General features: G+C 36.6%; 4 protein-coding genes across 4 annotated transcripts; 3 read left to right on the forward strand and 1 right to left on the reverse strand.

Annotated features, from left to right (window-relative positions):
- Positions 1–4,599: 4,599 nt before the first annotated feature.
- On the forward strand, positions 4,600–5,792 carry LOC130745692 (B-box zinc finger protein 32-like). The gene has a single exon (XM_057598056.1). The coding sequence runs from the start codon at positions 4,771–4,773 to the stop codon at positions 5,494–5,496; it is 726 nt and encodes a 241-aa protein (XP_057454039.1). The 5' UTR covers positions 4,600–4,770; the 3' UTR covers positions 5,497–5,792.
- A 2,158-nt stretch (positions 5,793–7,950) lies between these two features.
- On the reverse strand, positions 7,951–11,166 carry LOC130745693 (beta-glucuronosyltransferase GlcAT14C-like). Its single transcript, XM_057598057.1, has 4 exons — positions 10,132–11,166; positions 9,526–9,601; positions 8,973–9,088; positions 7,951–8,655 (listed from the first exon to the last, which is right to left on the reverse strand). The coding sequence occupies exons 1-4, from the start codon at positions 10,658–10,660 to the stop codon at positions 8,108–8,110; spliced, it is 1,269 nt and encodes a 422-aa protein (XP_057454040.1). The 5' UTR covers positions 10,661–11,166; the 3' UTR covers positions 7,951–8,107.
- Positions 11,167–14,129: 2,963 nt separating this feature from the next.
- On the forward strand, positions 14,130–19,651 carry LOC130745695 (uncharacterized). The gene is made up of 9 exons (XM_057598059.1): positions 14,130–14,518; positions 14,890–15,117; positions 15,234–15,336; positions 16,882–16,961; positions 17,053–17,130; positions 17,500–17,591; positions 18,252–18,363; positions 19,117–19,242; positions 19,330–19,651. Exons 1-9 carry the CDS (start codon positions 14,297–14,299, stop codon positions 19,444–19,446), a joined length of 1,158 nt encoding a protein of 385 aa, XP_057454042.1. The 5' UTR covers positions 14,130–14,296; the 3' UTR covers positions 19,447–19,651.
- Positions 19,652–20,846: 1,195 nt separating this feature from the next.
- LOC130745694 (F-box/kelch-repeat protein At1g51550) lies at positions 20,847–24,252 on the forward strand. The gene is made up of 2 exons (XM_057598058.1): positions 20,847–21,528; positions 22,905–24,252. Exons 1-2 carry the CDS (start codon positions 21,102–21,104, stop codon positions 23,873–23,875), a joined length of 1,398 nt encoding a protein of 465 aa, XP_057454041.1. The 5' UTR covers positions 20,847–21,101; the 3' UTR covers positions 23,876–24,252.
- The last annotated feature ends 5 nt before the right edge of the window (positions 24,253–24,257 follow it).

A 24,257-nucleotide genomic window follows, 5' to 3' on the forward strand; every position in this document is an offset into this window, starting at 1 on the left:
ATTCCTATCCAATCAGAACTTTCTTCCCACTAACTTCACCTTCACCAATATTCACGTTTTGACTCAACAACTTTACATCTCAATTCAAACGAATCCCTTTCTGAATCCCCTCTTCTTTTTTCAGCTGCTTAGTTTTCCCTCTTGCAATGTCTCTTGTTTATGATAAGATTGCGAGCCTCAATCCAATTAGGGATAATTGTAATGTTTTTGCCAGGGTTATTAGGTTATGGTGCATACGTGGGGAGGACAAGTTAGTGGAATAGAGATGATATTGATAGATGATAAGGTATCGTTTATATAATTTTATTGAACTAACTTTAGTCTATTGATATATTTTTTTCATATTGATGAAATTTGAACCAATATGAAATATGATCCATATATTTTCTCATTTTCTTTTGTAATTTGAGTGTTTATCATATATGAGCTAAATTGTTTAGCTCAGCTCATTAATTTCATATAATGGATGAGTCCATAATTAGAGAAAGCACTACACATGAATATGATGAAACTGCTCACAGCGAGCCTGTTGATGTGATGATTTTATCAACTACAATATCTTTTACATGTCATCTGCAGTATAATCTCATATACTAGCTAAGATGTTAACCAGAAAGGGAAAAAATGTTTTGAGAGTAGCTGCATATTATATGGCGGATTGTTTTATGGAAAATATGTCTCATTGAGTTGTTTGCATGATATTTTAGAGATTAATATTTAGAGCTATTGATGTTTGGAACTTTGTATTTTGTTCTTCCTAATTCATCAACATGAGACTTTACAAGAAATATTAATAATGTTATAATTTAATTTAAATTAAGTCTATGGTGAATATAATTTTGATTCCTCTCTTCATTGATAAATTCTCATGGCCCCTTTAATTTTATTATTTCATGTGTACATCCAAAACATTTTCCCACAGTCATGAGCTCTTATTTCTCTGTACTCATTCATAACTGCCTACCACAGCCTTATTGGCTAAAGATATAATCCATGAGAATAATTGAAAAATATCTATTATCTATTTTATACATTACCAAAGAGAACAAAGAGGCACGTTTTAGAAAGATGAGTTGGGCAGGTTTTACTCATCATTGTCTACTTTTTTTTCTTCTTTGTGTTCAGTTTACATATTTCACAAGTTTGTAGGTATTGTTAGAAATGATTCCTAGGGTTTGTTAGACCAGCTTCCATTTTAAGTTATTTCTCTCATATTGTGAGCATGTGTTACAACTAGACAAGAAATCGTGAGATTTAAACAATGGAAAATTGAAGCTATGAAGAAAGTCTTAGATGAGTCTCAAGATGAGAAATTCTTGAGATTTTATCCAAGTCAACTTTGATTAGTTGGGTCTCATCATGACTTCTTGATCTTGACCGCTGGAAGCATATTATGAGGGTATACTGAAGCTAGAAGAAATTATTCCTCTAGCATCCTTGCAGCAGCAAGCTTAGGGACTTTTTGCATTTATTGTGCATTATATTTCAGAATTTTCTATAACTACAACCATATGTTGAGGGGGGCAGGCTTAGATTTCAGAATATTTGAATATGTCCTAGGAAGCACAGTTGGAAGTTGCAGTCTAAAAGTTTTGACGTCTGGAAAATTTCATTTGTAATGTTAGTAATCCTTCAAAGATTTTCAACTTCAACTATCATTGTTAGTAGTCTACCACATTAACTTGGTTTTGTAATAGTTTTATTCGGTCTAAAAACCATTTAACCACATGTAGGATCTCATTATGATAGGTACCTTTAAATTTTCATGGCATGGCATTAGGAAAGTTTTTCCTTATGTTGAACTCCCTGTCCTAAAAAACATACCAACTTAACTGGATATAATCAAAACAATGCATAGTTTCAAAACACTCTTTCAAGTGATTTCTATTTCAGCATGTTAATATTCTCTGCTTACCAATATTGGTTCGGTTGCATACAAGTTGTGTGTGAGATACTTGGCTGAGAAATGTTACGAGGTTCCATCACATATGATGCTCTCAAAGATTTCTGAAATTGTAGGAACAAAACTAGAAATCTTCACGGTACCATGTCCCCATCTATTTGGGAAAAATGTATACAAGCTTTCAGTAAATTCCTCTGTAACAATAGTCCAATAATTGGTGCTTCCATTTTGGATTTTGTTTGAGTATGATTTTAGTTAATTTTAATATATGCTTAAATTTGATGCTTACTAGAGGGAGATTGCCAATATAAAATGAAGTATAAATCTAGAAGAGTTTATATGAAACAACAATATATTTTGCTTATACCTCAAAGCTTTTTAGGTTCGCCAAGTTTTATTGAGAATAACTTGCATGATTGATATTTTTAAATAATTATGACTACTTTCTATCAACACTCGGTATAATAACCGACGACTTCTACTTCCATCAATCCACCAATTAATGATAATGAGTATCAACAGTGATATATTCACTCCAACTTTTTTATACACTCTATTTTTTCCCATTTTTATTTTTATCTCTCTTATTTTATTATCTATCATATTTCATATTTTCTCTCACTTTTTTTTCTTACCTCTCTCCTTCTACGACTACCTGTTTCCACCCAAAGAGGGATTCAATTATTACTTGGTAATTTCTATGCTCCATAAATTGGTTTATGGGAACGGGAAAGAAGAAAACTAGAACTAATTTGAAAGAACTAATTTTCTAGAAGATTAATATTTCTTAGTTAAATAATTTTACAAACAGAAATTAAATTCAAAAATCAATATCAGCATTATAATCTACCTTCATTTTTGTTCAAATTACCTGGTAAAAATAAACCCATGGCGAGTTATAGTTTTTTTTAAAGGTTAACAATAAATTCTAACATAATTTCATTATTTTTTTATCATAAACTATTAAAAAAATCTCACGGGGAGGAACATTCTACATAAAAATTCCTCATGTTAATAATAATCCCCTGTAATTAAATTTCGCACTCGCTTTAGAAGCTTTGACACATTTTCTTTAAATGAATGAATTACTTAAAATTGTTAGAATTTTTCAAGTTCTCCTATGCCTGTTTTCTCCTATGTGTCATTTTGTTATAGTCTTCCTCTTGATGGATTTGTAGTTCCAAACTATTCAAGTAGGTTCTCTTATGTTTTGTTTCTTATGTTAGAGAAAGAGAAGAGATAAATAGAGGAGAGAGAAGGAGATAGAGGAAAAGTTATTGTGTTTTGGTTGGCAATAGAGGGGTTCATTTTGTGAGTTCTACGTCATTTTTCAATCATCTCATTTTGAGAAGAAATAGAAGAAGGTCTAAATAATTTTTTTAGCTTTCCAATTGTAATCTTATTAATTTATTCAGTCTATCACTATTTTAATATTTTTAATTTTGTTTAAAAATGTCAATTCATACAACTCTAATCTTTTTTTTTTTCATTCTCTATTCAACCAAACGAAGGGAGATAGTCTGCATCAATCTTTCTCTTCTAACTCTTCTTTTTCTATCATAATAAACTTAACAACCTATATAATTTACTCTATCTCTCACATATTTCTACAAATCAATAATATGGATTTGATGAATTTATGCTTGATTGAGATAGAGAAGTTATTGCTGTAATTTTCAGTCTTTGTTGGATTCAATTGAGATTTGATTGTTGTGGAAACATTTCCAATTTAGGTTCAATTGTATTCTCATTTTATGGCAGCTAATCGATTCAATTTCATTTTAAAAACAATCATGTTAACGACGTAAGAAATTTAGAATCGTCTTTCGCCGTGCAGCACACAGGTAAAAACACTACTTATATTGTTAATTATTATTCTTCAAAAGCGAGAGGTAAAAATTTGGAAATTTCGTGAGAGTGATTATTGCTAGTTTACCAAGATTCGATGACGAGGGAGAAGTTGGATGGTGCCACGTGGAGGCTGTAACAACAATGCATTAAACTCTTGGTAGAGATGGTTTGGCTGGCTGTGACGTGTGATTCATTTCATTCCCTTGTATCGTAGTTGCCTCATGGCACTCGGCACTTGGCGCCACACACAGCCACCAGATATTTTGCACCTCTACCTCCGTCCAACCAACCACGTGACATTTTAATATTTTATGCAGTTATAAGGTCATTTTGTTAATCACTTTATGTTGCTCATGTTTATTATATGTTTCACTCTCAAACTTAATTTTCTCACCCATACAAATTTATCTTAATTGCTCCATATATTTCTAAATATATACTGAACCATTAATTTGTATTATAAACAAAATAGAACCAGTAGCACAGATAAGTGAAATTTTTAAACATACAGTCTAGGATTCGATTTTTGAACGGTGCGTATGGAAAAATATTTATTGAGAAAGACCTACCTACTTAACGTGATCTCAGAACCGAAAAGAATAAATGCCATTAAAATAATTAAATATCAAAATAATGGCTAATATAATAATAATAATAATAATAATATGAGTGACGTGAGAGAAAAATGTTACTAGTAGGTATTTGTGGTGTAAAATTTTGCATCGCAGTTACCAATTGAGCAGCACAACTCACAGCCACAAATGCAAAACAAAACGACGGAATCAAAAGCAAAATGCATGGTTCCCATATTTAAATTGACCCTATGGTGGGGTTCATAGCATTAACATATAACATGAGTCGACGAGACTAGTTCCTTCAAATATACAAATATATACATAACATCTACATACACACTCTCCTCTCATACTCAAACTCAAACTCAAACTCAAACTCATTGATCAAGATTCTGTTTCAACTCTCAATTCTCAAAACCAAAAACTGCACAACACAAGAACATGAAGAAGGGTGGCAAGGCTTGCGCGCTTTGCAATCAACAAGCTTCACTCTACTGCCCCTCCGACTCCGCCTTCCTCTGCCGCAACTGCGACGCCACCGTCCACGGTGCCAACTTCCTCGTCGCACGCCACCCCCGCCACCTCCTCTGCTCCACCTGCAACCGTTTCGCCGGAATTCACATCTCCGCCGCCGCACCCTGCTACCGCCAACCAACTTGCTCCTCCTGCTCGCCGTCCGAGACCGATCTCCTCTCTTGCTCCTCCTCCTCCGAGTCTTGCTCCACTTCCCCGAAGAAGGTTCACGTTGGGAGGGTGAGAGTGAGGGTGAGGAGCGTCTCTTCGAGTTCCGTGACCGACGAGTTCTCTCCGGCGGCGAAAAGGAGGCGGGGGAATGACGGGTCGGTGGCGGCGGCGGAGGAGGTGATTGGGAAATGGAGCAGGGAGTTAGGGTTAGGGTTAGGGGCGGATGGTAACCGTGTGGCGACGGAGGCGCTGGGGTTTTGTGTTGCAACGTGGAGGTTCGTTCCGTTCAGGGTGGTTGCTGCGACGTCGTTTTGGTTGGGCTTGGGATTTTGTGGGGACGGGTCGCTTGCCACGTGTCGGAATCTGGCGAGGTTGGAAGCAATCTCCGGAGTGCCAGCTAAGCTCATTCTGGCCGCACATGCCAAGCTCGCACGTGCCTTCACGCTCCGCCGCGAATTGCAAGAGGGATGGGACGAGTCTTGAAGCCACTAAATTCTCTACCAGCCAATACATTTTGTGTGAATATCAAAAAACAGAATTCGAGTGAACGGTTAAATTCGTCCGTGAAAGTGTTACGTGTTAATAAGTTCGTTTCTAAAAGAAGTAAATATTTCCTTAGTCATAACTAATTGTGTAAAATGTTGGTAAAATTTTAACTAGCAATGTTTTATTGAATTTCAATGAGTTAATTTGACCGACATTTTACATAATTATGAAGCAAGAAGTGTTTGCTAAGTTAAGGGATGAATTTATCTGCACCAAACACTTTTAGAGATCAATTTGATGGTTCACTTGTTTCATTTCATTTCTTTCTTTCTTTGTCAATTTAGGACTAGGCTACTGTGATCATTGTTGGTTATCTATTTTATCAAATGTGTAATGAATGGAATCAACAAATTCGCAAAGAAAAGGAAAGTGAGTTGAGTAATGTTCAAAATGTGCTTAATTGGAATGCAAATATTGCAAAAGTGATTATGCAATTGTGAAATTTCATTATGTGGACAAGTCTCATTCACTAGATCAATCAATGTTGTGGCGTAAGAAAAATTGAACCCAAAATGTGTGACACGGGTTCACGATGTTGCATCTAATGATTCTAAACTTGGTGCCACTCATCATTGTGACGTCTAGCTAATTTTGGTTTTATCAGGCTCAAATAAAAGAATCAATTTTTGTGAACCATTAATTCATGTTGCTGATGCCTGCACGTCTCTATCTTAGTACTGATATTTGGAAATGAAAGAAAGGCACTGGTAGGTGCTACTTCAAATCGAAAAAACCAATATCTGAATTCTGCCAAGAAATTTTAATTTGTTTTAGTTGAGGCTCATTCATTTGCTTCGGAGCAGGCACCAACCATAATTGATGTTCTATCATTCATGGAGCACCAAATTTAAAACCACATGTTTGTTACCTTATACTGCTTTTCACAATATATGGCGTGTAATAATCAATACACCGCAACAACCTGAAAATATCATGAGGTTACATAAAGACCCAATCAAAGAGGTTGAGCTACCACACAAAGGAAGTTGTGGCCAAAAAGTGCTTCTCAAAAGTGAGGTCTGAGAAGCCTTGATGAATAGCAAATGCAGTACTTCATTGTGGTTGCTGTTTAAAGTTTTTGAGAGACAGAGAACGAGATATGTGGGATTTTACGTATTGAGATTCTTTGTGTTTAAATGAGACTATGTTTAAACCACATGTTTCGTTTGCTTTGAATTTTAAATTCATGTGACAAGACTTTAGTTGTCACGGCTCATTCTTAACCATAATTTTGATCTCTTTTAAAATATTCAATTATTCATAATTAACTTTGAGTTTTATATTCATGATACGACTTTAGTTGTCGCGGCTCATTATTAACCATAATTTGATCTCTTTAAAAATATTCATTAACTCATGGCTACAAACTTTACAACTTATTTTAAACCTTAAACCTTTTGTGATGGACTAATAATTCAAGAGATATTTTTAAGCAGCTAACGATCTCTCACTATTTTGCAAAGAACATCAAGTCATAGAGTTGTCCAAAATGATTGCAAAGACCTAAAATTGTAAATCATACAAAGACTAACTTAGAGAGTCATCCATGATTTATTTAAATTTAAGCAATCAACCTATAAAAATTTGACAAGATCCTCCAAAAATTAGATTCAAATTTATTTTTTATCCATTATTTCTCAAATTAAATAATAATAAGAAGTCGGCAAAATATTCTTCTCATTAAATCTCGAGTAATACTGGCAGTACATTCTTTCACACATTTTTTCCACCAAATACTTTCTATTTCTAGCTTATTGTTTTCATCACTTCATGTTGGGTTCACTTGGGTTAGAGTTCTAGTTCAGCTGTTCAACTTTCAATTTTGGGGCACATATATAAATTCCATCCAATAAGAGAGTGTGTTAAAAAGAATCAAGGTTGAGTGTGTCTTGCTAGTAATTTTCTTTAGGATTTTCTCTCTTAATATATGTTTTTTAAATGGGTTGTCATTATTCAATAAAAGGGATATTGAATAAAATAGGAAAAAAATACTAGGGATTCTCAACTGTCATTTGATATATAAAGTCATTACAATATGCAAATTATTGAAAAATAAATAAATTATGGCGGCTTGGTAGTGATGTAATGATCGCCACATAATTTGCGTGTTTATTTTGCAGAAGTTTGAATACTCCACTAAGTGCCTTTGTCTTTACTCTTCGCGTTTAACCGTTGCAAAGTCAGTTAAATGCTAATGTCAATTAGTACCCCAACTTAAATGCGATCTAGTTTCGTCAATCATAAAATACATCATGTGTACGTAAAACAAACCAAAATGAGCAAATTGAATGATTTTTTTTTAAAGAGACTCATTTTTTAGCCTGACATAACCTTTAATTATCTGATCATATCAATGCAAACTGATGTTACTAATCACTTTAAGAGAAAAAATGAACAAACTCTTCTTATGAATTAAGATAAATGTTTCTTCACGTTGCACTCAATTATAATCAGACACACCTAAATAGTCGAGCAATTTCAAAGCTCCATCAGCTGTTAAAAGTAAAAATGGATCACATTCAAAGAGTTTCTAGCAACATTTACTTTGTCACCCTTTATAGAACTGGCATTGGCTAGTTCTAGATCTCCCACTATTTACAATTTCATCTAGTAGAGTTCCAAGCTTGATGCCAGACATACCTGGCTTTACAACATCAATGTTTCCAGATAGTGAGCAAAACTCTCCTTCATCTTCTGAAACCTTTTTAGTCTTATTTATTTCAGTGTTAGAACACCACTCTCCTTGAACCAACCCATTAGAAGATCGGTTAAGAATCAAATCATCAATTTTTTCCAGAACCAAATCACCTTCACCAAATGGACGTGCAAATGCAGCCCCTCTTTCCAACATAGTATCATAGTGTGATATATCAAGCAATTGGGATTCAGAAGGATCAGTGTCAAAAAGACTGTACATTAAAGTGTTATCCACAGTGGTGTTCTGGAACTCAGGGGAGTTACACATGACTGTGTGGAAATAAGATTCCAGGGGATAAACCACATTGCTGAAGAACATTAGAAGCTTTCTCGGTAAATTGTCCCACCCTTTCACACAGTACTCCATAAAAGCTCTTGTAAGAATCACCCAAGGTGAACCTGTTGATTAAATGACATGAGATACTGAAAAAAGAGCCAACATGGTGCTATAAATCTCCTGCTACCAAAAAGGTTCAGGGAGGGGTCAGAGCTACTTTGTAAATCTAATATAGGCAGCCTTAACTTGCATTTTTTGCAAGAGATTGATTCCACTGCTCAAACCTATGACTTCAAAGTCACACGTGGAGGGTCACGCCCTCTAAACATGGTTTATTTTTTCATTCTTAAAATTCAATTATCAAATTTGATTCATCATTTCCAATGTCTACTTGGGAATTAACAAAGGTCTGAACTTGGATGTTTGAAAGTAGACATACCATGAAACATGTTAAAGGCTTCTGGGGTTTCTCTGGATTCCACAGCAAAGAAAAGTGGGCTGCTCTTTTCATAATGCAAACTTTGGTCAACCACAATTTGATCAGTGTTTCTTTGCCTGCATCAGGTCAGGGACTTTATAACCTATTTACAAACATGATGGAGATATTTGAAAAACTTGTTCCTATTTTTTCTGTTACCAACATGTTACTGAAATTGAAAATCATCTATGTTTCTTTGGATAATTAACAGCTAAACTAGTCATGATTTATAGCATGTTTTGAAATTCTTCTATAATGGGTTCTAAAATCAAAATCAATTCTGGAGAGAAACTTGTGTGATACATTTGAGTGCCATAATTGATTCCAAGGACAAATAAGCTGCTCCAATTATACTATTAGACTATTTCTGTGTTGCATTCAGGTAATATAATCCTCTCTACTCATACACAACAGAAAAGAGGTAACTAATTTGTACTTCAGCAGCTATAGTTATCACTACAGTCTATACTTCATAACATGCATCCAGACTTTGATTAATTTGAGGATTACTTACACGTTCCGAACCGTCTTGTTAGTATAATGAATGAAGTTGAGATATTTTGGCAAGAACGTGAAAGCATGAAGGAGATCTGCACAAAAATACACAAAGGCCAAAGCACATTTAAATTTTTATCACAATGAAGGCTCACGATGAAGAACACAGTTCCAAAGTTGTTTTGAGCCAGGTGATCACAGTTCAGGAAAAAATAACAATGTGGATGTTATGAAAATCATGAGAATTGAAGATGTCAAGCCATTTTAGTATTTTTGACAGTGTGGTTACTGGTTTTTATTCATCTCAAGATAGATACACAAACTAGGAAGAGGGTAATTCAAATGTCAAGCAATCAGCTTTATTTACTTGCAACATGTTCGGATCAACTTCTCTTTTATCAGAATCAATTCTGATACTCAGAAGCGACTCATAAAAGCTTCCCCCAAGAATTGATTCTGACTTCAGAATCAATTATGGAATGGTTTCCAAACATGCACTTGGTTGGAGTGACTGAATTCAGAATCTTTTAGAATTTCAAATTGACCTCAACTTGGAATTAACACATTGTGCTAACCAAAAATAGAAAGTGAACATTAGATGAACAGAAGCTTAAGTGTCACTTACCATCCTGAGTCATAAGAGGATAATCTGAAGCAGTTAAAGTGATGAACCAGTCCCAATCTGAGTTAACTTTAAGAAGCAAAGCAGCAGCATGCAGAGGAGCAGAAAGTGCAGAAGATCCCATCCTATTGATGGCATAACTTTTCCCAATGACATTCACATTCCCAAATGCCTCAAACAACTTATGGGATTTAACTGAAAGAGCTAAGTCCATTCTTTCAGACTCAGAGGAACCATCATCAAGCTGAAGTAGGTACTGATTTCTTGGATGGTACACTGCCTTCAACAGCCTTAGCATCTTGTTGCTCTCTCCCTTCATGCCGAAAATCCAATACGCAAGAACAGGAGGGTACCCTTTTCCTTTTGATACATCTCGCTTAGGATGGTAGTGCTGTAACCTGGTGACTGTGGTGTAAGACACGTTTGCAAAACTCAATCTTGAAACTGTCCCAATCAACACCAAACACACAGCAAAAGCCAGAATGCAGAGACGATAATCCAATCCTCTACATGGAATTTTGGAATTTCTCATTGAAATTCTGGTCTTTGGGTGCAAGAAAGTTAAAAAAAATTAAGTGCAGATCGATTTGGCTGTCATCAAAAGTTCATCTTTCTTCTGAAAGCAGGTTCAGCAGATAGGCCTGAAGCAACAAAATTTGCCATTTCTGGAGATATGAAGCAGAGATGAAAATCTTCAAGTCCTAATGAATCCAAATGCATATAATCAAAATAGCATGAAAGCTACTAATTAAAATGGTAAGGTACATCTATATAATCAAAATAGCTCAACTTAAAGCGAAAGGAGTAAGGTGACAAATCAGTGTAGAAGGTGTGAATGTGATAGGGGGCAGAAAAGGGTGAGGGATGTTGAAACTTGTACCTAACGTTTTAAAACTTGAACTGGAAGATACCAAAAGCAGGATTCAAAATTGAGACATCAATGAAAAGCTATATAGAGAAGGGAGTTTGCATGTGCAAATTTTCCGCAAAAAGAATCTTAGTCTCATGTTGATGTAAGCCCATTAAATGGTGTACAATTGAATAAAATAGTATAGGTTATATGGTTTGAGGCAGTGTTGTAACTTGTGAGGCAATATTACTTTTAGTTGAGAAAATCCTTTTGTATTTAGCAGCAGCAAAATGCTATCAACACTCATTGTTTCAACATTTTCATTTATTGTTTGAAACTTATGTAGTTATGTGGATCCACATTTTAGTTGACCAACTTCCAATTTAGTAGGATTAGCATGAATTCTAACTGATAAGATGAAGAGTGTTTAAAATATAGTGTTAAAGGGAGTGTTATTAACATTCATCTTATCACTAAAATGATATAGCAATATTCTTAGCCTTAAACCATAATCATTAGTAAGCTTTTCAAGGAAAAAATCAAAATTCTCCATGGTTTGACTTCATTTATGTTTTCACTATGTGCAAGATTTTTATAAACAATTTTATTTCATTACTATGAATAATCAATAAAAAAAGTTGCAGAGTGATAAAAAATGACAATATCTTAGTAACTAAAAAATAATTATATAGTGTGCCTTGGTGATTGTTCACCTCGTCCCTTAACTATGTGGTTGAGAACTCAATTCTCGTCCATAAAAATGAAGCACAATTGAGAATCGATAGATAAATTAAATTGAAGTAGAATGGACGGATAAATAATGAATTGTACAATTGAGAAAGAAAACAAAAGTGTGAATTACAAGCCAAAAAGGTTTAGTAAGTTTAAATTTTAGGGAGAAGTATAGTCGTATATATGGGGGGCATTGGGGGCCTTTAGTATTCTTGTTGTGGGTGCAATACAATATCAATGTCCTAACCTTTTAGAGGATGTATCATATGAGAAATGTGTTTTTATATGAGAAAATAAAAATAAATCACAATCGTTATATCTAATCATCAATGACCAAGATTAAAACAATTTAATGCTCACATGACCACTTAAAAATGTCATATGACTTTTTAATATATATATATATATATATATATATATATATATTGCTGGTATACATCATAGAAATTCTCGTGGGGAAACTGCCCCCTCCAGGTTTAATTCCATCTCTTGTTTGAGCTAGGATGGAATACAGTAAAATGCAATCAAACACTCACTTTAACACTTTATGATCGAATTAAGTCCGACCAATCACTTAGATAAGTGTTGAAGTTATGAACGATAAGAATCTGATGTGGTGGTCTTTGGCTCTATAACCCTTCATAGTGGTGGTGACACTGTGGTGCCCGCCCAATGATAGTAACTGAGAGGACAAGTCCAATGCTCATGTCAATAACGTTTTGTTTGGTCTAGAAGAGAAATAGAGAAAATAGAAGATGAGTAGAGAGAAAGAAGTGATAAATATAGTAGATTTTGAGGTTACTTGCTATGAGAAAAATAGAAGAGAGATAAAAGTGAAAAATAGTGGTGAGTGGTAGTAAATATACACTTTATCCAAATAAAAAAAAAACTATTGAAATAGCAAGTCCAATTTTGGAAAAAGACATAACTCTGTCTTTCATATCTCTCTCTATCAAAATCACCCTCCACCAAACAAAGCATAAAGGAAGATGTGGATAGTAGTAGTATAACATTAGAACTATAAAACATACTTGATGCTCTCTTCTATGCTGGTTAAATAGTTTGAGGTTAACGAAGTCAAGGTAACGTCAACGTCTTGCTTTGACTTCCTTGCAGCGTGGTTTAATGTGGACCCTTGATACCCCAAAGCTCAAGAGATCACAGAGTGAGAATTATTTCGTTACGAGTATCGCTGGAGGTGTGATGGTCATGTCAATGTCGCTCGTTCACATGGATTGAAGATGTCAGGGATAAGTCTTTTTCGCTTCATACTCGTAGACAGTGCACTTTGCGGTTGACCCTTCGATCTCGCATGTGTCTCCTAGGGCTTAGGGGATCAACGTTAAGGATTAGGCTGGCTAGTTGTCAACCTATCGTCGGGTGCAATGCCTAGTCCTGGTTAGTATTTTTGGTCAACTGCTCTAAGGTGGGTAAAGTATCTTTTTGCAGGTTTCTCTTTGTATACCATTGGGTCATATGATTTTTCTAAGGTTAGTTGTGGGGAAAAAAGGCGGTAGCGTGACTCGTACATCGTCGAGAAGTGTCGTCGTGATGCCTAGTGATTCGATCATACAATGGTAAGGTCATGGATGTCTTGATCTGAGTCAAATGCCTTGGTAAATTCGGTTGAGCTACTAATGGGTCATGGTAACGATGAGGGTTTGGTAACTACCGATTCAGTAGTCCCCTAGCTTTGGTTATCACTAAAGGCAGTGGTTTAAATATAATGGGTCGTGGTCTCGTCGATGGTTTGACAACTACTAGAACAATACTCACTTATCTTGTATCATCATCAATGGTGGTGGGCAAGCAATTGATGAAGAAAATTCAAGACTGTCATAACAGTTGTAACCCCCAAGCTCTGGCCGGTACCGGAGGTGGTGGGTGAGCTATGAATGAGGTAGGGTACGATTGAGAAATTATACTTAGGGTTCAGAGAATAACGGGACGCACGTCCCCTAGCCCTGGCCCGCATGGAGTGATGGTTGAGCTGTTTTAAAGGTATTTGTGGGAAGGTTTGATGTAGGGGTAAGTTTCCATGGGTTGTGTTATGGCCAAGGTAAGTTTGAACCCTAGTGGTAATTTTTACCGTCAAATGTAACTTTTGGCACGGTAAAAACTATTTGGACGATGTGGCATAGTGTGATTGGATTTGCGATTCTCGTCAATCTGTAAGTACCTTTATAAGCGTTTTGTAGTCTCGAAAGTATACGCAGGTCCGTTATGGTGACCGGAGTTGAACCCACCCAAACTCGTCAAAGACAAAAGTATATAATAAACGAATTTTTTATATAAATCAATGATATTATTCATGTCAATCTCAGAATCTGAGTCAGCCAAGAGTATCAACCTCATTCATCAATCGTATAGAATAAAAGCACTATTGGAATTGGGATAGGAACAAAGAGAGCAAGTGTGGCCGTGTGTGTGGGTATACACTATACATATATATATATATTCTGTATTCTGTTTGTTGTGGGTTTTAGGCTTTACCAAAACCCAAAACTTTGAGCGCTCCATTCTGCACCTATAACCGAATCCAATTATTCAAATCCAATCACAGACTCTTTGTGTTTCTTTCGTTCTATGCTAATGGAAGCACTGTCGATTCACCCTGCGGCGGAGACTCATTCCCTCCTCCACCGCACTCCTTCTTCCGCCGTCAAAACACCGCGCACCGCTTTCCTCAGAATCTCCCATCACCCACCCTCGCAGGTTGTCTCTCTTCGCGTCTCTGCTCTCCCACCTCACCTTCCCAGCGATGCCGATGAAGGCAATGCCTCCGGTTTAGCTTCTCAGCCTCAAGAGGTATGCATCATTCCCTTCCCTCTTCTCTCTTATACTTTGCTGAGTTCCATGTATTGTCTTGTGTTGTTTTACCCTACCCAGTTCATGGGAATATGTTCATTTATTGGTAAACTTATTTTTTGTTCTTATAGATCAATAAAGTTTTATACTTTGCTGAGTTACATGTGTTATGCTGTGTTGGGTTGTTTTTCCCTGGCTTCAAGTTCCAACTTGTGTGTTTTACACTACACTGACACAGTTCATGGGAAATTTTATGATTTATAATAATAGGTTCATTGATGGGTCATCTAGTTTTTTGTTTCTATAGATGATCAACAGATAAGTTTTATCATTGACCCTTTGACTTAGTTGGGTGGCCTTTTGTTTTGAAGGAAAATTTAAACCATGCTGAGACTCAGAGTTCTGATAAAGATACAGTTGAGCCACTACAAACTAGTAACATGTCATGGTCAACTATCACTACACAAGGGGGGAGTGTATCTGGTGGGGGTACCAGGGCTGGACTTTTCAGAACACCTATTTCTGGTGGTGTCCAGAGTGCTACCTCGGCTCATGGTTTACCTAGACCAGCTTTGGCGGTACGCAATTTGATGGAGCAGGTAAGGTGCTGGTCTTTCTGGTATAATGTCAAATTGAATTTGGTGCAAGTTCCGTTCATGGATTCCCTTTGTTAATTCTTTATTTCATTTGCCTTTTTTTTCTTGTATAATTCAAGGCCAGGTTTGCTCATTTGTGCACTGTAATGTCTCGCATGCACCACCGGCGAGAAGGATATCCGTTTGGTTCCTTGGTTGATTTTGCACCAGATTCAATGGGCCGTAAGTCAATAATTCTTCATTTGCTTGATTAGTTATTTCCATTTGCTCGTGAATATTTTATGCACATATGGGGGTTTATTGCTTGTTTGTTCATCCATGGTTCCAATGAGGTTAATAGGAGACTAAGTTGGGAGTTCTGGTCCAAGATGCCAGGTGCTAAACAATCATAATAATTAGTTTTCTTAGTCTTTAGTATGCTGATGGATAAACATAATCAAATAGTTATGAATAGGGGGGCATGCACTGCTGTTGGTTCCATTCTAGTTTTGATCCTTGCTCAGAAAAGAGTGAGAATATGATGCAAACTGAAAATTAGCATGGAAAGTAGGAACTGGGGAATCTAAATTCCTCACAAGCAGAGTCAGCCCTCTGTTAAAAATAAAATGCAGATGGAAACAAGAAGATAACAATGAAGATTTTGCAACTGAACAGAATACTCCAACCAACTTGAGCCTTTTCTCCTAGCTCAAGCCTTACCTATCTCTTCCTCTTATCTTTTCCCTTTATCTTTGCTCCCAATTCTGGAACTTCTAGTGAACATGTGATAACCATCCCTGCTGTTACAGCCTTCCCAGTTCCCACTCTCTTGTGAACTTTTCCCCCGACATCTTCTCTCTCGCAGAAACATATGCTTTGAATCTATTTAATATCACATGGGAATACGTATGATGTTCCTGTTTTAGTTGGAATATGGGTGTTAAGTTACAGAAATTTCATTGTAGTTGGCCGTTACTTATTATACCGCATAAAATACGGGAAAAACAAAGAATGGATAAAAGATTCACAGTCCACCTCAAGATACTAGCATTCTAACTAGCTCCAGGATGTGCCAGTTTGGTGGTATCATTTATTTCTGTCACATGAGCTAGATAAAGATTAATCTGTTGGGGGAGACAGGGGAGCCCATGGGTCGAGGAGCAAGACACCAAGGGATATCGACGCCACATCTTAACCCAAAACCTTAAGGCATTAGGTTTATGGGTCACATCTCTTATAAACTCTCCCTCTCACCTTGACTTCTCCGATGTGGGACTTGACTTCAACACTTGATTCCAACAATCTCCCCCTCAAGTGTGAGTCCCTCAACCACATCACCCATGGTCCTACCGTATGCGGAAGCTATCCACCTTGCACCGTCGTTCGCTGGCAACGGAACCCGCCGCCTAGCCACACTGCTAGGAAGACTTTCGACACAAGGAGCCGTCATGGTCCCACGAACCATCGGCTCTGATACCACTTGTTGGGGGAGACAGGGGAGCCCATGGGCCGAGGAGCAAGACACCAAGAGATATCGACGCCACATCTTAACCCAAAACCTTAAGGCATTAGGTTTATGGGTCACATCTCTTATAAACTCTCCCTCTCACCTTGACTTCTCCGATGTGGGACTTGACTTTAACACTTGATTCCAACATAATCATTTCTGAAGTCTGTCTCATGCTGATCATTACCTTATACGTCAGTATGGACTTTTGAAATTTGAACTAAATAAGGCTCACTTGTTTGTTCGTAGTGTTAAATATGTTGTATGTTCTTGATTCACAGATCCAGTATTTTCATTTTCTCCTCTCGCAATTCACACAAGGAATTTGCTGGCTAACCCAAGATGCACTCTTGTTGTTCAGGTTTGCAATTTTATATTTCATATGTGAGCTTTAATATTTATGATTCTTGTTTTTCTCCTTCTATTGGTTTTATTGCTGTTGTGTTTGTTAGATACCTGGATGGAGTGGCTTGTCCAATGCAAGGGTGACAATTTTTGGAGATGTCTATCCACTTCCAGAAGATCAACAGGTTATTTACTGACTAATTTGTTCTTGAGGGTCAGCAAACTTACAATTCTTTGTAGTTTGTACTTTGTACCTTTAACTACATATATAGAGCTACTTTTGATTTAGAGAGTTTGCTTCTCTAAAGTAAGGGGATTACTTTAGAGGGTAAAGTAAGCAATTATAATAGTTGAGTGAGAAATTAACGGTTGAGATTGTGATTATATACTTGCACATGTGTACCAAATTATGGTTTAAGTTTAACATTATTTTTTCTTAATCAATGGTTGTAATGGGGCATAATTTACCCTCTAAAGTTGTCCTTTGACTTCAGAGGAGCTATATCCCTTAGAGGTTTACTTGTACATATCATAATATCTGTTTGTGCTAGCAGGAATGGGCTCATAAGCAGTACATTGCGAAACATCATCAGGGTCCTTCTCAACAGTGGGGCAACTTCTACTATTTTAGGATGCAGAATATAAGGTTGGCTACTTTCAAATTCTCTTGAGTTGCAAAGCTGATTGTGTAGTTGTGTTGAACAAATCATCTTTTGCGCGGGGCATTTTACCTAGGCCTGGTTTATAAATGTCAGTATTAGTCATAACTCAAAGCGCATTATGTCTTTGACAAGAGAAACAATTTTTTTCTGTTGAGTTACAAAATAATCATGTTTTTGGTTGTCTGGTGTATCGTCCAGAACAAGTGCAGGTCTTTTTTTCCCTTATGAAACTTACCATGAAAATATATATAGGGTTCGGTTGGGAAAACAGCTTTAATTAAGCGCTTATTCATAAGCTAATTTATTGAAATAAGTTGAAAATAGGTTATAAATAAACATAAACTTTTTTATTTATAAACTATTCTGAATAACTTATGAAAATAAGCTCAAAACAGCTTACAGGTAGGTAGGCCATAAACTATTTATGTAAGCTCTTTCAAACACTTTTATAAGTGTTTATGCTGTAAGATAAACTCAAATAAGCTCATCCAAACAGGCCATAGTTCCTTATTAAATAATATTTTAGCACTTCGCACAATCGAGTCCTTGTAGAATTGAGGAATACAAATTCTTCATGTTGTTTGTTACCATCTTTATCAACTTTCATACCTAATTCAATCAGTTTTTTTTTTTATCATTGACAGTGACATATATTTCATTGGAGGCTTTGGTACCGTTGCTTGGGTGGATGTAAAGGAATATGAAACCCTTCAACCTGATAAGATTGCAGTTGAGGGTGGTGAGCAGTATCTAAAGGTAAATTTTCTGATTTCTCTCTCTAGAACTAAAGGAAATCAATAACATCTGATTTGTGTAAACACAAGTAAATAATTCTATTTTAAAGAAATTGATAACTCGTAATTGTCTCTTTCTTACCACATTTAGGAGGAGAATTTTATGGGGTTTGGTTTGTGGAAGGGAGATCTTAACATTTTAGGCCTAGTAGCTGGAGATGGATGTATAACTAAATGGACACTCAACTAGACTGGGATGGATTTATAGGTTAACTAGTTGGCCCTTGCCCCCAACCCCCTTTCCTTTTACTCAATAAAGCTCCCAAAAAGGGTTGATTAATAACTTTATTTTTCATATATCCTAAGTTCCTAACAATATCTGTTAGGAACAGACTCTCTTTTAAAAGAGTCTATGAATAGTGTAATAGGAGAATTGTAGAAGATCATAACTTGTAGCTAAGTACTATTGTAAACAATTCAGAGTTTCTGCTGTAACTAACTTTGTAACTGCCTATGTGTTGCTGCTAGGCTATAAATAGAAGTAGTTGTGGTAGAGTTCAGTTTTGGATTTGGAAATGATTTTGTGGACACTGAGTTACTCGAATTACTCAGAACCCTGATTCTTGGTCTATCCTACAATGGGAAGATATTGAGAAATTAGGGTTCCTGAGTAAAATTTTCTATCTTTCCATTTTTGGCGCCAGTGTCTGTCATATATCTCTAACATAGAGTTATATCTCACTTCATTGCTTTGGTTTTATGTTTGAAAAAATAGGAGCTCAATGCCATATTCTCAAAGCCCCTAAAGAAACTTCTATCTAATGAGACTGAGATAGACGACGCAGCACTCATATCTATAGACAGCAAAGGGACTGATATTAGGGTCCGTCAAGGTGCCCAGGTAAGCTTTCCTTCTTGCAACAGTTAGATTGGCTTTCTAACATTTGTAGCTGCTCTCTGTCTGTATAACTTAATGTTACGTATGCAGTTCAACATTCAGAGAATATCATTTGATGAAGGGCAGAATGTAGAAACATTAGAAGAAGCTAAAGCTGCTCTGCAGAAATTAATACACAGAGGGAAGGTGCACAACTTGCATCAATAAGAAGTTCAGAAACCCGCAAGCTTCGAATCTGACATTTTTGGACTTGTTAATTTTATACATCTTGCCTGGCTGACATGAAAGTGTATTTACTTGCAACTGCAAGGATATTTTATTAAGGCTGGTCGTGAAATCGTGGGCAATAACCCAGTAGTCAAACTAGAAATAACATACCCGAACTGAGAAGAAATAACAGTATGCTTCCTTTTTTTGCTTTCTTTTTTCTAAATTCTTATCTTGAATCCACTTCCATGCGTGGAGTGTAAAATGCTAGCCAAATTTGATGGGAACTAATGTATTTACTAATTGAAACTAATCGTCTCAGATTTTTATATGAAAGCCTCGACCAGTTTTGACATAATTTTTCTTAACATGCAAAATCATTCTTTTATCCAAAATATAACAATTAGTGCATGTTTGGTTCTTTTTAAATATATTTTTTAGCCATGTACTTACTGGGGTGTCCATTTACATGCTGAAACCTCCCTTATCTCGCACTAGATACATACCTAATGACCTAATTTGCTAGATTCAAAGATTGGTTTAAGAGGTACATGTTTGATTCACCTTAAACTAGTTCTCGAGATCGAACTTTGTGTATGGGAAAAGAAAAATGCTGCTGAGAGGACTAGCTTTACTAGAATGTGGAAGTTCGGTGTTTGAAAAGTGAAAAGGATTGCCTCCTTTGGAATGTACTATGATGGTTTGGCACTTGTACTCTATAGATTCTCCATTCAATGAATGTCTTTGGCTTTATACACCATTCACTGTATAGGTGGCAACCTAACTTAAAAGCAATGAAATGAATGTCTCAATTTTCAGTAATAGTATAAAATAGCTCAATGCCTAGTAAAAACCAGAAGCAGAGGGAAGAAATATGCAGTATACCACAGATGGACAGCACAGTTCCCTCAGATTATACCCTACCAATTAAACTCTAATTAATTTGTCAAACCTTATCAATATACCAGTGATTATCCATTCAAATATGGAGTGCGGACAACGATAGTCAATATGAGGAAACCATCAATCTTTAACTTTGTAGTAAGCACAGTGATCTTGAGCTAGGGTCAAGAGATTCTTTTTCTTGTTTCATTCTCATTACATTTGGCATAGAACTAGAATTGAATTCTCTTGACTTGTCCAGATAAGAAGCCAAAAGCATGTAGCACAGTTGCTGAGTAGGCTACAAAAGCATGTTAAAACAAAGACAAAGCTCATAATTTCATAAAGAGACAAAGAAAATGGTCACCCCACTTGTCCATATAATCAGTCTCTTTCTACACCATCATTTTTCCTTTCACCATTTTTTAAATAAACAGCTGGTACCCTGTCACCATTTGAATGCCGGCAGATTCGAGATTTAGTCACAGTTAAAGCTTCTCATCCCTCTCCCAGAATGTATTGTGTGGAGATCGAATCCGAGAGTTCTTCCCCACACTCAGTCTGTGTTGCCAACTGAGCTACCCTCTTGGGTTACAGACCATTTTGTTCTAATCACTCTTTTACAGAAAACAACATAAACCTAATTTTTTTACCAAATTACCAAACATCATCAGCATCTCAGAGAAACAACCCTCTTTGTTTTCTTTCTCTCTGGTCTCTGCCCAACACAAGACAACTCATAAAAATTGGTTATTTTTCTGGTTCTTTCCCCCATGGAAGAAGCTAGTGCCAGTGGGAATCACAGTTACAGTGGATCATCATCATCATCATCACCACCAATAACCAACATAGCTCAGGATTACCTCTTTACTATCCTCTTCCTTCTACCCATAGATGCAATTCTTTCCCTTTCCATGACTTGCAAGAGATTCAGAGATCTCACTTCCTCTGACACTCTCTGGAAATCTCTGTGCTTGAGGGACTTGGGTTCCAATTGTGTGGATGCACTGAGACTGAGCAATCACCAAAACCATCACCATCATCAGTGTCCTTGGATGAGACTCTACAAGCAGGTTTCTCAGATGGATTCTGTTCGTTGCCATAGATTGTCTGATTTGGATTTTCCCAGTGCCAGAGCCTCCCACTCTCTCAACTTTGTCTCAGATTGTCTAGTGTTGTTTGGTGGTGGCTCTGAGGGAGGTTAGTTACTCTTTTCTTCTTCCTTTTGATGTTTCTTCTATTTGTTTATGCATATTGGAAAGTGTTTCACATGGCTTTTGATTATTAAATTAAATGCAATCATCTTATAATTGTCACCTGATTTTGATGGAGAGAGGCAAGAAGCCCTTTCCCTATTTAAACAAAGGGAATTTAACATAAAAATATTAGGTTAATCTGGAATGGCATGGACTTGTTATGCCATGTGTTAGGAGCACACTTATATCACTAGGTGACTTGCAACTTTGAGCATCCACCATTTTGGCTGGTAATTGTTCCTTATTAGGATACAAGCTTATTGGAGCTTATCTACTAGAAAATGCACTAAATAGCTCCAATAAGTGTTCTTTGGTTTGCGTCCAAACGAGCACTAAATAAGATGATCGAGCTTATATTTAAGAATTAAATAAATTCATGATTTTTTCTACTTCAAGTTTGATTAACACTTATCATTTCAAAGAGTTAGCTACGTATGAGCTTTTGATGTCTCCTCACAACAACCATATGATTGAGGATTCTAAGGGTGTGTTTGCATTATAGTTGAGGAAAAGTTCCACCAATTTCCCTATTGCGTGTGTCATTGACGAGAAAGGGATCTAACAAATATGGACCTGCATGATTTCTGAAACATACAAGGGCTCTTACTAGTGACTGGAATAAGCAAAAGAGTCCAAATACATCATCATTGAAGGATTCAATTAGATAGTGTTTCATCCTATCATTGAACTTAGTAAAAGGGAGCTATTAACAAAATTTGAGCAAACACAATTCATCATTGGGGACATTCTACTCCTCACAAGTCTGTAGAGCCTGTCACTGTTGAGAACTGTATATTTCACTTTCTTTTCCTTTTTCTCTAGTCCATATTTAATATTTGGTTCTTGTACCTAGTTCTGCCATTCCATATGGGGTAAAATTTCAGTACTCTTGTTCCTTCTAAATAATAGTCTCTAGTTTGACAATTTTCTTTTGTTTTTCATTAAAAAGATGAAAACTAGAAATCAACAGTGTCTTGATTTTAAAGAGGGGAGTATGTGTAGAAAAATCTTCCATGCCATGGCAAAATTACAAAATATAGGAGCAAGCAGAGACGAAACCAGAAAAAATTGGTTAAAGTGTGAAAATTTAACATATTAAGGAAAATTAAAATGGCTGATTGAAGAAGGTAATATAAATTTTTTAGGGGTGCGAATATAACTATAAAGGAAGTATTTTCTCGTTAGGAGTTCCATCCCAGGGAGCAAGACCCTATAAAACTGCATTCTGATCTGTATGCTGGTTTTTTCCATTTATAGGAAGTTACTTTTCTCTAGACAAACTTGTTACCTTCTAATATATTTCATTTTGCTTTGTTTTAGGACGACATCTTGATGATACATGGATTGCGTACATAGGTAATAATTTCCAGAAAATGTTGAAATGGCAGGCAGTCCACTCAGGCATTCCAAGTGGGAGATTTGGGCACACATGTGTAGAAATGGGTGATTTCCTTGTTCTCTTTGGAGGCATCAATGATAACGGGAACCGTCAAAATGATACATGGGTAGGGCGAGTTACACACAATGAAAACAATGGCATTACATTTTCCTGGAAAATGCTTGATGTGGGGGCTATTGCTCCACCCCCTAGAGGGGCTCATGCTGCTTGTTGTATTGATGACAAGAGAATGGTAATCCATGGAGGAATCGGACTTCAGGGCCTCCGTTTGGGGGACACATGGGTCTTAGAGTTGTCAGAAAGTCCCTGCTTTGGAACATGGCATGAGATTGTTTCGCATCCATCACCGCCACCACGTTCAGGGCACACATTGACTTGCATAGGGAGAAGCAGGACAATTCTATTTGGAGGAAGAGGCTTGGGTTATGAGGTTCTTGATGATATATGGTTACTGGATACATGCCAGGGTTACATGAAATGGCTCCAAATCATGTATGATTTACAGAACATACCAGATGGTGTTTCCCTTCCTAGAGTTGGTCACAGTGCTACAATGGTTTTGGGAGGTAGGTTGCTAATTTATGGAGGAGAGGACTCAGCTAGACACAGGAAAAATGATTTTTGGGTATTAGATGTTAGTGCTATCCCTTACATCAGCATGCAGACACCCACTTTGAGCTCCAAGAGAGTGTTGACAAGAATGTGGAAAAGGTGGAGGTCAAATGGGTATGAACCAAAATCTAGATCCTTTCATCGTGCCTGCGCAGACCCTTCTGGACGTTTTTTGTATGTGTTTGGTGGAATGGTGGATGGTTTTCTTCAGCCTTCTGAACCTTCTGGACTCAGGTTTGATGGGGAGCTCTTTCTTGTGGAGCTTGTGCTTCAGCTTTAAGGACTAAGCGCATGTTTAAAAATCCTTTACAATTGATTTTAAAATCAAAATGGCCAAATCAACTATGGGAAAAAACTCATGCGAGCAGCTTCTGGGCACCATAAACAGTTCTGTGGGAAGAATAAGCTAATCCAAACATGTTATAAACTTATAATGGACAGCAGATCTATTGTGCTTTCTCTTGAGACCATTCTGTGCTGCATCTTCCAATTACATACCCTTATCCAGAGCCACTTGCTGTTACTGTATTTGCTACTGTAAATAGCAGCTCTATTAGTCAGCCAATGTATTTGCTATTGTAAATATCTTGTATGAACTGTGACTACATAATTAGAAAGCGATGGTATGAAGATTGCAAAAACTTTTGGCACTGTTCATTTCC

This window comes from Lotus japonicus, chromosome 3, assembly GCF_012489685.1.
Source record: "Lotus japonicus ecotype B-129 chromosome 3, LjGifu_v1.2".
Classification (NCBI taxonomy): domain Eukaryota; kingdom Viridiplantae; phylum Streptophyta; class Magnoliopsida; order Fabales; family Fabaceae; genus Lotus; species Lotus japonicus.

Bases quoted from the DNA above. Each gene is read 5' to 3' on its own strand.
- LOC130745695 (XM_057598059.1), top strand. From the start codon at position 14,297: ATGCTAATGGAAGCACTGTCGATTCACCCTGCGGCGGAGACTCATTCC. The intron at 15,118-15,233 runs GTAAGGTGCTGG...GTATAATTCAAG, and splicing joins TACGCAATTTGATGGAGCAG to GCCAGGTTTGCTCATTTGTG. The intron at 15,337-16,881 runs GTAAGTCAATAA...CTTGATTCACAG, and splicing joins TGCACCAGATTCAATGGGCC to ATCCAGTATTTTCATTTTCT.
- LOC130745694 (XM_057598058.1), top strand. From the start codon at position 21,102: ATGGAAGAAGCTAGTGCCAGTGGGAATCACAGTTACAGTGGATCATCA. The intron at 21,529-22,904 runs GTTAGTTACTCT...GCTTTGTTTTAG, and splicing joins TGGTGGTGGCTCTGAGGGAG to GACGACATCTTGATGATACA.
- LOC130745692 (XM_057598056.1), top strand. From the start codon at position 4,771: ATGAAGAAGGGTGGCAAGGCTTGCGCGCTTTGCAATCAACAAGCTTCA.
- LOC130745693 (XM_057598057.1), bottom strand. From the start codon at position 10,660: ATGAGAAATTCCAAAATTCCATGTAGAGGATTGGATTATCGTCTCTGC. The intron at 9,602-10,131 runs GTAAGTGACACT...ATTTTTGTGCAG, and splicing joins TCCTCTTATGACTCAGGATG to ATCTCCTTCATGCTTTCACG. The intron at 8,656-8,972 runs GTATGTCTACTT...TTTAATCAACAG, and splicing joins AGCCTTTAACATGTTTCATG to GTTCACCTTGGGTGATTCTT.